Here is a 13,751-nt window from a genome sequence, read left to right on the forward strand (position 1 = left end):
TTCTGTAGCGCCTTTAATCCCAAAGCACTTGATATGGAGGAGGGACATGCTTCAGCCCCCACTGCACAGTGTAGCAGCAGCCAGACGGCCATGAGGCGGCCCTGCGTCCTTCAACACTCCTGTTTCTTTCTCTAGCGCTCAGCTTCTCCAATCAGAACGGAGGAGGAGGAGAGACGCAGGGGGTTAAACCAGATTGGGCAGAGACTTCATTAAATTGTATGAACTTACACTACACAGGTGTAAACTCCCAACATTATTCGAGCATTTTACACAATCAAAGGATTCCTGTGGTTTGCGTCAAGCCGAGTTCTGCAGTATTTCACACAACCCTGAGGGAATGCTCCGTGCTTTAATGTGACACCACCACGTCCAGCTGTGCCACTACACGCTGGTCCAATCAACACCTCCGGTCCTGCAGTCTGTGTTCGACACCCTACTGCCTCGGCTCACATCTCTGTGCCTGAGAAAAGCTCCAGGTACAACTGCAACCACTAATCCTTCCCAAACACGCCTCGGACATTTTAAGAGGAGCATCATTAAACAAAAAAAAAACATGAATTCCTGAATTTTAGTTTTCAAAACCCAACGTCTCTCTATTTGCCTTTTGCCGTCTTTGTAAACACACACAAATAAGTGGAGGGATCCAGAAGGGCACTTTGCAAAGCACCGATGGCCTCCTTCGGCTGTCAAGGCAGGGAACGCACACAGACCGCGCCAGCTAGAAACAGCACCGCGGGGAGAACAGGGGATGAATAAAGAAGTCTTGATGGAGACAAACGCCTGAGCTGAAATGGCACCTGTCTTGGGTCCAGAAGAAATGGAACTGGGCAACGCAAAACGGGAATCCATCCAGTTTTTTAATGGCGAGTCCTGCTGCGCTTGAGAATGGATATGCTCATGAAAGATGGCAAGGGTATAAATCCCGCAACAGCTTCCCTTTGCACCCCCAGTGACACTACTCTTTGTCCTTTCCTTGACTACAACACCCTGTATCACCTGCCTCCAGGGCTCCCTCTGGCCAAACAGCCATTTATATCTGTCTGAGCTATTGGGTCTGTTGATGGTGGCTGGTGTCACTTAAGGACGAAGCTACGGCGCGCAGAACTGCCAAATTATAATTATGTTGAATAAAATCAAAGTGGGACAACCGTCTATCCCATACTTACACTTTTGTACCATGTGGCAGCAGAAGAGCAGCCTGGTTTCGGAGCTGCAACACAATTATTACAAAACTGGAGCTGCTGGCATCATATCTTCAACAGAGGAAGAGAGCAATTAGATATCTGAAAACAGCCTGAGTTGACATTGTGATAAAAAACGTTTACAAGTACAGTTTGCAAGTGACTCTGTCCTGAAAGGCACCTTAATTATAATCTTTAATTAAAGGGAAGGATGCCAAAATCAAAGATAAAGGCATCTCGTCTTTCTAGATGTTTGAAGGCTGCAGTCAAACATACGAAATCTTTTTGAAGGATACTTCAAGGCCAATTTGAGGTACAATCAATCAAACTATTTGATAAAGCGCCTTTCAAGCAAAGTGTTCTTCACAATGCATCTTTCACAAATCATTTTTTAAAAAAGTCACATTTTAATCCACAGCAGTTTACCTTACTTACACAAACACTAAAAAAAAAAAATCAAATTCAGAAAAGACAAGATGATTCCCCATGCCTTTTGTCCAACCACAAAATATTTAGTTACACCTGATTTGGAAATTATCTCAAAAGTCCTTCAAACCTTTCAGCTACCTCTTTTTAAACATGACCGCGAGAAAATAAGTCTCCGATTAAGATTTCTAAAAATGTGCTGTTTTACAATTCTGATGAAGACATGACAGCTTTCCCAGGTCAGTGCTTGTTCCTACTCTACATAGCCTCCCTTTCTTGTAGAAGAACACACGGAGGGTTAGGAACACGAGACGCACAGTCTGGCTTGCAAGATTGCACATACAGTAGGAAATCAAAATCCCCAAATTCCTACAGCTGCTTCTTGTTTTTATAGAATACACAAAAGTACAGGAAATAAAAAAAGACTGCCCATTAATATTCTCTTTATAAAGAGCAACAGATTCCGCCTCCTGGCATAAAAGGCATGACGTTTCTTCTAGGGGTATCTTACTTAAATCCAATCTGGACCTGAGAAGCCTCTGCAGCAGCAGCTGGGTCATCTTCAATGTATGCCACATCTTCAATTTCAACAGACCTGCAGAGGGGGAACAGTTCAATCACAACCTTCTTCTCCCACACAGACCAAGCAAACCATTGGCACTGAGGACGTTTCACTTCCGTAAAGTTCAAACGAAACTTCGGCAAAGTTTTCAGTCATTTCTTGCTGAAGAAAAGGGGATACGGGCAGATTTACTTAGACTCCATCATCTGAAAGGAGGGAAGTAATTGCACAGTGAAAGTGTCCTTCTGGTGTGGCACAGTGGGGAGGCTGGTTTCTGGCCTGTGCAGCAAAGTCTAATTAAAACAGATTATGAACAAACGGGACGAGGGCTGAACGCGAAACCAAATGCTTCTGAAAAAAAGTTTTTTAGGAAGGAGAAATAGATGATGAAGGTTGCTGGTTTTAAAATGGGTTGAAGGCAAAAGCAGATGAAAGCCATCCAGCCTTAAGGAGAACAGATGAATGAGCTTCCCGAGCATTCAGAAAGGTTCTGATTTAAAAAAAGTATTTTATCACAAATTTCAAACCATATTCACCTTTTTTTGTTTAATCACCTTTGAGTCAACTGAACAGTAAGAGATTAATCACGCTGGTTCTTCGTGGTGTACGCTGTTACACAAACGAAGCAAAATAGATCTAACAACAATATTTTCTTGAGAAAGACTGGTCTCAGACGAACACAGGTTAGTGTTTAATAACATTCTGAAAGACACCCTCCCTTTAAAATCAGGGAGGGGGTCTTAGGTCTGAATTTAGCTTTAAGACTTGTCAGCTTTAACTTGTTCATTGATGGGGCCTCGGGTGTTCTGTTAAATTGATTCTAAAAAGTCTCATCTCTGCTTTTCAGCCAGGTGTCCAAATTAATTTGAAAATAAATTCCAGCTTACTGGTAATAAGCATCCTGTTCCATTTATGTTCACAATAAGGTCGATTTTAATGAACTGGAAACTAGCCCAATGTCTGGGGACCAGAGAGGAGTTAAAGATCAGAGGAACGCTGGACGACATTGTTCTGCGTTTTTCGTTGATCAAAGGAGACGTACCTCTTGACTGACGCCTCGTACACGCCGCTGTCTCCAGCGACCGACTCGTCCGACACGGCGGCGGAGACGCACGCCGTCTTCTCTTCAAGTAGGCGACCCGTCGGCCTTTTTTGCAAATCGTCATCTGCAAAGACAGAACCCGCACAAAACAGCTTTTCTTTTGCCTGCCTTTCTTTCAGGCTTCTAAATGCCACAGAACTCCAGACTAAAAAAGCCACTGCACACCCACAGCAACATGGCGAAGCAAGGCAAGCACAGCTACTGCATCACAACAGCTCTGTACACAGGAAATCAAAGGCCTGACAGTCTTCAGGCATTTCAAACTTATTCGTGTCCACAAGGGGCTTTCAGAATACAGGAGGACTAGAGGTGGTACCGTACATAGTTTGGAGCTCAGAAGACTTCACTGGAGATTTTATAAACTGTGTTTTTCTTACTACATAAAGACGAGATTCTTATAAACCTTATGCTTAAAAAAAGAAACAGTCCAAAACCTGGTGCACACTTAAATGGGAGCTTAGGAAGTCCACGCCTATCACCATCAGTGCCGAACGCTAACACATAACATTAGAGATCTGGTAGAAATTGGTCATTTTCGTTTTCTCTGGGATCAGAGTGTATTTGGTACAAGGATCAGATGACTTTGCTCCGCTGTGCAGTTTTCAAGCCGTACGGGTGTCTGTATGGAGTTGGGCCAGCCAGCTTTATAACCTGCTTGTACAAAAATACCTTCCAATCTGAACTGTCTGCAGTAACATTGATCTTGCGACAATATAACTTTGAAAGAGGGGAGTTAGCCTGACTAGGGAGGTTTAAAGCAAACAGTGCTCAGCTTCAGATTTTCCACTACTCGATCAGGTGTGTCTGTTAAAGGTCACTGGATAGTTCCCAATTCCAGAAACAACTCACAAGGAAAGGTCGGCAGTTGAACTGCAGTGAAGAAATTAGCCAGTAGATGGCAGGAGAGCATAAAATTAAACTGAATAACAGGTTCCTCTATCATGGGGGGAAAAAAAGCCCGCTTCCCAGAGAATTAAATCATTACTGAATAAAATGATAAACACAGGGGTGCCAAAGAAATTCATGGATAATGGGAAATCTTTGTTTTTCAAATACAAGCCCACAAATCTTCACTGCATTACGTTAAATCACACAAGAAGGTTTAAGGATTTTGCCTAATAAACAGGGCTGTAGATATGGTTTCAGTCGGAATTCATTTTGACAAAAACATTCATTTAGAAAGAAACAATTTCGCTTCCAATAAGAACTATGGGGCTGATAACATTTTAAAAAGATTACGGTCTCTTTTAATGTTCCCTAAAGCTATAATTCACAGTTATATTAATGTGCACATACTATATACATGTACACATTAGGAGGGTCAATACAAAAATAATGCCAGCTATTCAGCCAAAGTAAAGGACAGTACTTTTCTACTGACCCTGAAACATATCTATGACCCTACTGCTCCTCTATTGGAATTGGTCCTTTACAGGAAGGTAAATCTTTTCTTGTTGGCGTTTAAGAAAATTATTTTAATTTTCGGACAATTTTCCAATCTAAAAGATGAATGGAAGGCTGGCTGTCTGGCGTGAAACAAAAAGCAATTTTTCCCACTATGTCTCTTCCAGCTCCTTATGAATAAATTCCCTGCACACATCATGGACTAATCAGGGATGCGCAACACAAGGATACATATCACATTCAGCCAAACTGCAGAACGCAACAGGAAAAAAACACATACTTAAAACAAACATTTAAAAAAAATACATAATCCCATTATCATCCAATTAATTGTTTAAATGAAACTGAAGCTATTAGAACTTGTTCTAAACAAAGGGAATACTTTAATCTGGACTTGATGTGTTGCAGGATTTGAGGTGTTTCAAGTTTCAGGAATGTAACATTTCTTCAGAAGTTTCTCTTACATCTTATTAATGGATTGCTTGTTATCTGGTAGAGCTAGATTCCTACACAAAGGGCTACATTCCTAGAATCATCCCACTTCTGCTTGAAGTCCCAACCTTTCCTCCATGTTTTATTCATATTTTAATAGAGACATGACTTTTGTTTATAAGAAAATGGCCTCCATTTCACTTTTCTTGGAATAAAATGTCTGCGCAAAGCAGAGTTAGAACAAACAATGCTCAGCTGAAGTACTAGATTTTGCCAAAATGTGTTGAAAATACTTTTCCAAATATGAAGTTCTACATAAAACTGCTGGTAAAACGGGTAGAATTTAATAAGGCAACAACTCCTTTTGGTTTTATGTGAATTTAAGTGTAAAACTGCAATAAACCTACAGCTGAGAGAGATGCTTCAGTCATTGTACCGATTGATCACTATTAAAAGTCAAGACTGTGCATGAGTTTTAAGCAGAGAATTGTCTGAGCTCAGCAATTACCCACAACCTTCAAATTCAATGAGCAAATGAGAATAAAACAGGTGCCACTTCTTGTATGAGCAAACTGGTTTAACCCTTTATGGCGTGAAGTTGTATTTTTTGTGTAAATAAAAGTAAGAGGTGCTCATGTATTTTTATAGGCTGCTGTGAACATCTGGTTGTTTGCGAGATGAACTCTGTGGCCTGTGTTCACCTCTGTTCTGTAGTCTAATGTCATTGTTCACAGAAAATCCTCCCTTCCTCCTCTTTGAAGCCCAGAGTCAGAGACTTTTTCTACTGGCAGGGACTATCACCTCCTGCCAGGACATGAAGGGTTGAGTCACTTTTAGTGCTGTATTCCTGTAGTAGCCATATCACACATTAATACACACCCAAGATTCATTTTCTTTTCTGACCCAATTCCAAAGTGAGTTAACTGATGCATCAGATTTTTCTTTTTAAACGATACACAATCGATAGAAAAAAAAACACTAGGCTCCCTAGACAGAACTGAAACAGAATGGATCCGTTTGCGCACATTCATCAAAAATCAACGTCTGTGGCGTGGAAAAGGCTGACGACGGCGTTTTATCTCTAACTGGTGCATATGAAATGAAATGCCTCTGTAATGAAAATCAGGAAATGCGGATACTCCCAAAGGTTTGTCAAGGCAATGGTGTGAACTGCTTAACCTGATCATTCATAATGATGCAAGCACACCATGGGGATCAGAGGCGATCTCGAAGGGAAGAGCTAAATTACAGAAGATTGTAGCTTATGGCAGGATTTTCTCCCCCTACACCACAATGAAAAGGGTGCTTGCTCACCAAGGGGGCTTCATTTTTTTGCATCCAGAGACCAATACGGCACTACTGAGTCGGCGAGTTTCAGAAGAACTGCCGCCGCCCCTTTTAAGATGTGCTTGCCGCCCAGCTAAAAAAAGGACAATTTCAGCCCCGAGGGCCGCCCTTACCCCTCACTCCTTCCTGCAGGGCTGTCAGGGGGGGGCGGACGCCGTCGCCGTCCTCCTTGTCTGCGGCATCGCAGTCCAGCAGCATCTGGTCCTCACAGAAGCTCAGGCCCGCGAGGTCCCCGGCGACGCCGCCGTCCTCGAGCTCCGCGGCCAAGTCCCGCGGGGGGGAGTCCTGGGAGGACGGGAGCGAGGGCCCGTCGGAGACCAGGGGGGAGCCGGGGGGCGAGAGCGAGGACAGGGAGGACCTGGAGGACAGCGACGCCACCGACTTGGGGGGCTCGGGGGCGCGGGCGGGCGAGCGGGGGGCGCCGGCGGGGGGCTTGATCACCTCGTTCTCGTGGATGGTGGTGATGGGCCCGGAGGGGGCGTAGGCGGGCTTCTCCTGCAGCAGCAGGTCCAGCTTGTACTGGTAGTCCAGGTCCACGGGCTGGTCGGCCTGACCGTAGTAGAGGTCGGTGGAGCTCAGGGAGTTGAGGGACCCCCGGCTGGAGGTGTTCAGAGACCCCCGGCTGGAGGCCAGGGAACCCAGGCTGCTTCCCGAGGATACAGACAGCGTGCTGGCGGAGAGGCTGCAGGCAGGGACAGCGACAGAAGGACATGGCTTTACATTTCTAGACCGGGCTGCCTCTCACTAAAACACCCTCCAGGACACGTGCCCAGAAGCTTTATACGTCTGATGAAATGTTGTATCACACTAATTGTTACTACAGAACCGATGGTTTTGGGCTTTAACTTCATATCAGCGTGTGTACCTTCCAAAGAACCCGTTTTTGAAATGCAGAAGTGCCTTTTAGAATTGCAAAAAGAACATTTGCAAATAAAAAAAAATGGACAAAAAAATAGTTAACGTGTTCCATTGTAAATGCTTTTTCTGGATCAACACTGGACAAAGAAGCATGAAATTCTGAAACAACTATGAAAGATATAGTTAATTATGACATTATTGTAATATGTGCTTGGTACCGATACAGTGAAACATTTTAGGATTAAAAGTTTCTTGCTATTCGAGTTTAAACGTGGATTAAAATGCATCTCGCTGTGTCCTTCCAGCATTGCAAAGATATTCTTCCTCATTTTGAAGCTGGACAAAAGGCTGATCTTTGCAATAGAATAGTGGGGGGTTTCTTATTGTCTATTAAAGGATTTTGAATAGATGACAATTAAAGTGTATTGCTGAAAGTCACTGTGAAAGCCATAGCCAACAAGAAATAATTACATTTTGGGTTTGTTTTTCATATGCTATCTCACTTTGTAAGTTTTTAAAGAAGAACTGACCATATGCATTATGCATACATGGGACTTTTGATAAAAAAAACCTCCTCTCAGGTGGCCTGCTGCATAAAGGTCTCGAAACACAACACAAAATGAGCCCTTTAAAAACAGGCTAAAACAACACTGACTCTTTAATTACTGTGTGGCCCAATAATGGGGAATATATGAAATGTGCTGTGGAATCCAAGACAATCAATGTCATAGGAGGAGCAGAAACCAAAAAGGAGGCTGTGTGTTTTAAAAAAAAAATAAAAATAGCCCCTCCTAAATGATAGCAGGAATTCAAACAAAGTTTCTGACATCAGTTGAAATCCAACACAAAATTCGACGCTGCCTATTAGATCTCCACAAATCTAGCAGTGGGCTGTGTGTGACATATTGGTTTGCAGAACCACACAGGCAGCTCACGGTGGCTGACAGATGCTGGCAATTTAGTCATCTCCCTTCGGAAGCTAAACCTCGCAACGGGATTTCAGGTTTCAGTTCGGGTTCATTCACAGCTTCCGGCTCCACTGGCCCCCTAGCTCCTTCTCCCCTTTACCTTTACAGGTAGCCCAACCCCCGGTCACAGAAGGCCACGGTCACCTTTTCAGCTGCGAATGCAGCCGAGTCGCCAGCCTGGTGGACTCCTCCAGCTTCAGCAGCAGCAGGCGTCTCTTCTCCTGCACTTTCAACCTGAAGCAACAAGACCGCCGTCAGCTTGCAGCGGAACCGAGGTGCACACCACGTCCTTCACCCCCCCGCTTTGAGCACGAGCCAAGTCCTTCATCTTCCCAGCCAGCACACCACGTTGCAGGTGGGTACTGCCCAGCTCCCGCCAAACAAATTGTCTTGCAGGCCGCGATTTGAAGTTTAGCGACACTTTCCGTCAGCTGAGTTTCCGTCAGCTGTTGGACACAGTCTTGCAAAATAAAAAAAAATAAAATCCTCCAAATACAAATGTGGATTCAATTAAACAATGAAACTAATGCAGGTAAGAGCAAACATTTACAGAGCACCTTTCGACCTAAAGGATCCTAAAGAGCTTAATGTAAAAGCAAGGGATCCACTTCATCCATCAGTTAAGTGCAGCGCCCACTGGACCATTATGAGCCAGTAGACCCACTGCACAGCGTATCAAGTGAAGAAGTGAGAAATTGCTTCATCAACTGAAACAAGTGGAAGGAGGCCCAGGGTAAGCACCCCTCCTGTTACAAACAGTGCCATGGCTTTAATGGCCAAGAGGTCAAAACCATTGTTTTAACGCTCATCCGAAAAACTGTAGCACAAGGTCACCATTTTTCCATACGAGAGTGTTCCTTTCAGTAAACACCGGTCCTCCAACTGCGCTGACAGCAGCCCAAGTAAAGCAGAACAGATACTGCTGTATTGCACCAATTTATAAAAAACAGTTTTTTAAAAACTGCAGTACACAATATTTAGTGCACTGAGAGACGGAGACATCTTTCCTTGATTCCTTGAGACAGTTTAAATGCATCTGCAAACCCTGCTCCGACGTACACTGTAAAACCCCTTATTTGGCTGAAGTACCCGATTCTTTTTTAATGCAAGTTTGTGTTCATTAGATGAATACATGGTAATTTACTACGTTATAGGTTTCATCTTCTGCAGTCAGAGCAAAAGAGTTTTCTCTTTCCTGAAAATGACTACCCTGTGCATTCCCATCACCACAGGGAAAATTTGGGCTGGCTTGAAGTCGCTTGGTTTCTGTGGTAGAGCCATATTGGCTGTAAATTACAGCGTAGAGTTAAGTGAAAGTCCTAATTTGGTATGTGCTCTGACTTAGAACAACACACTAGATCACAAATATCTAATACAAATGTCTACCTGGGAGAAAGAGAGCAAACATGAAAATATCAGCCAAGGAAAACACGATACATTTTCACCAAGCGCTAAGACGTTGAGGAGGTAGAAATTTGAATTTCACAACTTCTCTCTGCCAGAAACAAACCCCTTCCCGTCTGTATTACACGGGTCCAAGACCATGGGGTTTTTGCTCTCACTTCGTCTAGCATCATACAACCACCCGAGTTTTTTACAGTTTGCTGGTGAGCGACAGCATTTTAATAATAATTAATAAAAATTGCTTACACTTATAGAGCGCTTTTCTGGACACTCCACTCAAAGCGCTTTACAGGTAATGGGGACTCCCCTCCACCACCACCAATGTGCAGCATCCACCTGGATGATGCGACGGCAGCCATAGTGCGCCAGAACGCTCACCACACTTCAGCTCTTATTGGGGAGGAGAGCAGAGTAATGAAGCCAATTTTTATAGATGGGGATGATTAGGAGGCCATGACTGGTAAGGGCCAACGGGAAATTTGGTCAGGACGCCGGGATAACACCCCTACTCTTTTCGAGAAACGCCCAAATTTTGAATTGAACACATCATTGTCTGCAATTAACCACAGCGGCGACAGGATCGCTTCAGCAGATTTCACTTGTGCCGTTACGGCTGCAACGGGCAGTGATCTGCCGTCATCTAGAACAGGAGTCCCTCGCCCCCGGCGGGTGCCCCTACCTCTCCGCCAGCGCCGGGCTGGGCGTGCTCCGCACCGCCTGCAGCTCCTCCTCCAGCCGGCGGCGCTCGGCCTCCAGCCGCTCCAGCTCGCCCGGCGTGCGCCGCCGCGGCGTCACGAACTGCAGCTCCTTCAGCAGCTCCTCCTTCTCGTTGATCAGCACCAGCCGCTCCCTCTCCACGTCCAGCGCCCCCGGCCACGCCTCGCTCTCCAGCTTCGCCAGCTCGATCTTCACGTTGGCCATGCTGCAGGCCGGACACACACACAGACCGCCGCGCGTCAGCCCGGACCCCGAAACCCAAAACAGGCGCCATTTAAGGGCTCCTTTAAGGATGGGGCTGGATTGTTCAAGTCAAACAGCAGTTTCCCATAAAAGTGCTGGGAGCACAAGCTAACACAGCTCAGGACAATTCCTGCTGTTGACTACAGGGCAGCTGAGGCTCCCCACTGTGCTGAATAATAATAATAATAATAATAATAATAATAATAATAATAATAATAATAATAATAATAATCGCTCACACTTATATAGCGCTTTTCTGGACACTCCACTCAAAGCACTTCACAGGTAATGGGGATCCCCTCCACCACCACCAGTGTGCAGCCCCACCTGGATGATGCGACGGCAGCCTTAGTGCGCCGGAACGCTCCCCACACACCAGCTCTCAGTGGGGAGGAGAGCAGAGTAATGAAGCCAATTCATAGAGGAGGATTGTTAGAAGGCCATGATTGGTATGGGCCAATTGGAAATTGGGCCAGGACGCCGGGGTTACACCCCCTACTCTTTTCGAGAAACGCCCTGGGATTTTTAATGACCACAGAGAGTCAGGACCTCGGTTTTACGTCTCATCCAAAGGACGGCGCCTGTTTACAGTATAGTGTCCCCATCACTATACTGGGGCATTAGGACCCACATGGACCGCAGGGTGAGCGCCCCCTGCTGGTCCCACTAACACCTCTTCCAGCAGCAACCTTAGTTTTTCCCAGGAGGTCTCCCATCCAGGTACTGACCAGGCTCACACCTGCTTAGCTTCAGTGGGCTGCCAGTTGTGAGTTGCAGGGTGATATGGCTGCTGGTGTGGAAGGTATGTCAACCGAGTCTTACAGCAGACAGCAAGAAGCACCTTTCTTGTCTGAGCCGTATTCACACGGAAGGCTCAGGCTACTGAAATCGGCACAGTTGGGGCTTACAGCACTGGCGATACCTTACCATTTAAAACTTCCCTTTAGCGCAAATCTTCTAAAAAGTAAATACATAGTATACGACCTGCGTTATCAGTGCCCAGGCCTGTTCTAAATGCTAATTATCTACTCGGGGAAAAAAAAAGGCACAAGAAAACTTGAAAGAAGTTAGTGGCATTTCACCAAGAATAAATGCGATACGACATGCTGTTGCAGATAATTAGTAAAGGTAACAATTACAAGATCACAAAAGCTGAAAGCATAAACTGAATAATAGGCGTGCATTAGGGTTTCATTATGAGAACTCTTAATAGCTCAACATTTAGCACTGTCTCGGCTGTAAAAGAACATGTGAAATTACTCTTGTTGATGCGGATGGCATGAGAAAGAAATTAACAACACAACTGGACAAGCCTGGATACTTATTACACGAATATCAGCAGAAGTGTCAACACATTCCTACAACGCCCCTTGGGAAGAATAGATTGAGCTCAGTGCAGAGAAGAATGGAGGGGGGGGGGGGAGGGGGGTTGGGGCTATGAAATTCCAAATGCTTCCAGCAGGTGGTGCTATTGTTACAAGATTCCCAAAAGGTATTCTCTGCTGCAAGCAAGCAGATGTTACTTCATAGCTAAAAACTGAGAAAGAGAAGGAGGGAGCAGAAGCAGGGGTCGAAGGGGAACAGTGGGAAAGCCAAAACCACTTCGGCAGAGTGAACCGAAATAAGCTAGAGAGACGGACCTCTGCAGGAGGAGCAGCAAGGGAATCGTAGAAGGCCATCGTGTGCAAACGAATAGAGAGAAGAAAAAAGCAGGGGATGGCCAAGTACTGGGTGGCTGCGTGAACCCAGTCGAATGATGACTTTGGCTCCCGGTGTTTTTGTGTTGGCTGTGAATCCCGGAGAAAAGATGTCGACAGAAAGCCGACTGGGAGAAATCCTGGGTAATCTTGGCTGGGGTCCCCTGCAATATTTGTCCACCTTCTTCCTTTTTCTCCGGTGAGAAGGTGTCTGCATTTTCTGCGAGAGCTGCAGATTTCAAGTATTTTGCGGTTTTAGAAGAGCAAAGCTCCACTAATTATGATTGCTTTCCGTCGGGAGAAGGAACAAAAAAATGTATCGGCATCATTAGCAGAGGTCATACGGCACGTGTCAATGTGCAGAAATACTGTTTGGTTCTAATTTTATGAGTCACAAAGTGTAGCCAGGAAAAGTCACTCCATTAAATCAAATCAAGTGTAATTTCACATGCACAGCATGTATCATGTACATGCAAAACCTTTATATTTCAAAAACAAACATTACACAGTATAAAGGTGGAAATAACTCCTTACGTTTTGAATCATATTAATATTTTGCAAACCAGCTGCTGGTTAGAAAGTTTGAAAGGGTTATACTCAAGTCAATACCAAAGTGATCAATACCTGCTGCCAAGTGACCAACATAAAACTTCAAACTGTCACAAACATTTCATCTCCAGGGGGTATAGAAAGTATTGACTCTCATTGTATTTTGCCTCATTTGAGTTACAATCAGACAACTTGGTAGACCGATATTGTTTTCCCTTTTGATCCATACAAATTCTCTGATAAATAATATCAATTTATTGATATCGATATCACGTATCAATGTCAATGCGTTGAAATTGCATGATATGTCGTTTGGAAACCAGTGGTTGAAGTGGTTATCCATTCAGATTGAAGACACCTGTCTTTGTGAGCTCCTACTGTTGCTAAAAAACATTTACATTGCTAAAAAAATAATATGAAGCCAAAGGAGCTTCTGCAACAACTAAGGAAAAGAGTTGTGGATAGACATGAGTCAGGCAAGGGATATAAAAAGATTTCAAAGGCACTGAGTATCCCACAGAGCACTGTTGAATCAATTATCTGGAAGTGAAAACAACTACTCAGAATCTTGAACAACCGTCTTCCAAAAGTCAGCAGCCAGATAAGAAGGACACTGGTCAGAGAAGCAGACGAGAGGCTGGAAACAACCCTCCAAGACCTACAATGTCTTATAACCGAGATGGGAGAAACTGTGAGTAAGTCAACAACAGCTCAGGTTCTCCACAAAAATGGACTGTATGGTCCAGTGGTGAGGAGGAAGTCAAATTCGAAACAAACTCACAGGAAGTCTTTCTTCTGAAACGATGAGGTAGAAAATGTTATGGGCTGATGACACACAAAGTGAGTTATTTAGCCTCAATG

General features: G+C 44.5%; 1 protein-coding gene across 1 annotated transcript in view; it reads right to left on the minus strand.

Annotated features, from left to right (window-relative positions):
- Positions 1 to 13,751, minus strand: part of LOC148677536 (protein WWC2-like) — a 71,939-nt gene that overhangs the window by 14,275 nt on the left and 43,913 nt on the right. Inside the window, exons 9-14 of the mRNA XM_088642284.1 lie at positions 10,364 to 10,606; positions 8,425 to 8,514; positions 6,568 to 7,136; positions 3,212 to 3,335; positions 2,119 to 2,202; positions 1,167 to 1,253 (exon numbers count right to left, since the gene is read on the minus strand). Of these exons, the coding sequence (XP_088498410.1) occupies positions 1,167 to 1,253; positions 2,119 to 2,202; positions 3,212 to 3,335; positions 6,568 to 7,136; positions 8,425 to 8,514; positions 10,364 to 10,606 (1,197 nt within the window). The remainder of the gene's footprint in view (positions 1 to 1,166; positions 1,254 to 2,118; positions 2,203 to 3,211; positions 3,336 to 6,567; positions 7,137 to 8,424; positions 8,515 to 10,363; positions 10,607 to 13,751) is intronic.

The sequence above is a fragment of the Lepisosteus platostomus genome, chromosome 1 (genome assembly GCF_059453375.1).
Source record: "Lepisosteus platostomus isolate fLepPlt1 chromosome 1, fLepPlt1.hap1, whole genome shotgun sequence".
In the NCBI taxonomy this organism is placed as follows: Eukaryota; Metazoa; Chordata; class Actinopteri; order Semionotiformes; family Lepisosteidae; genus Lepisosteus; species Lepisosteus platostomus.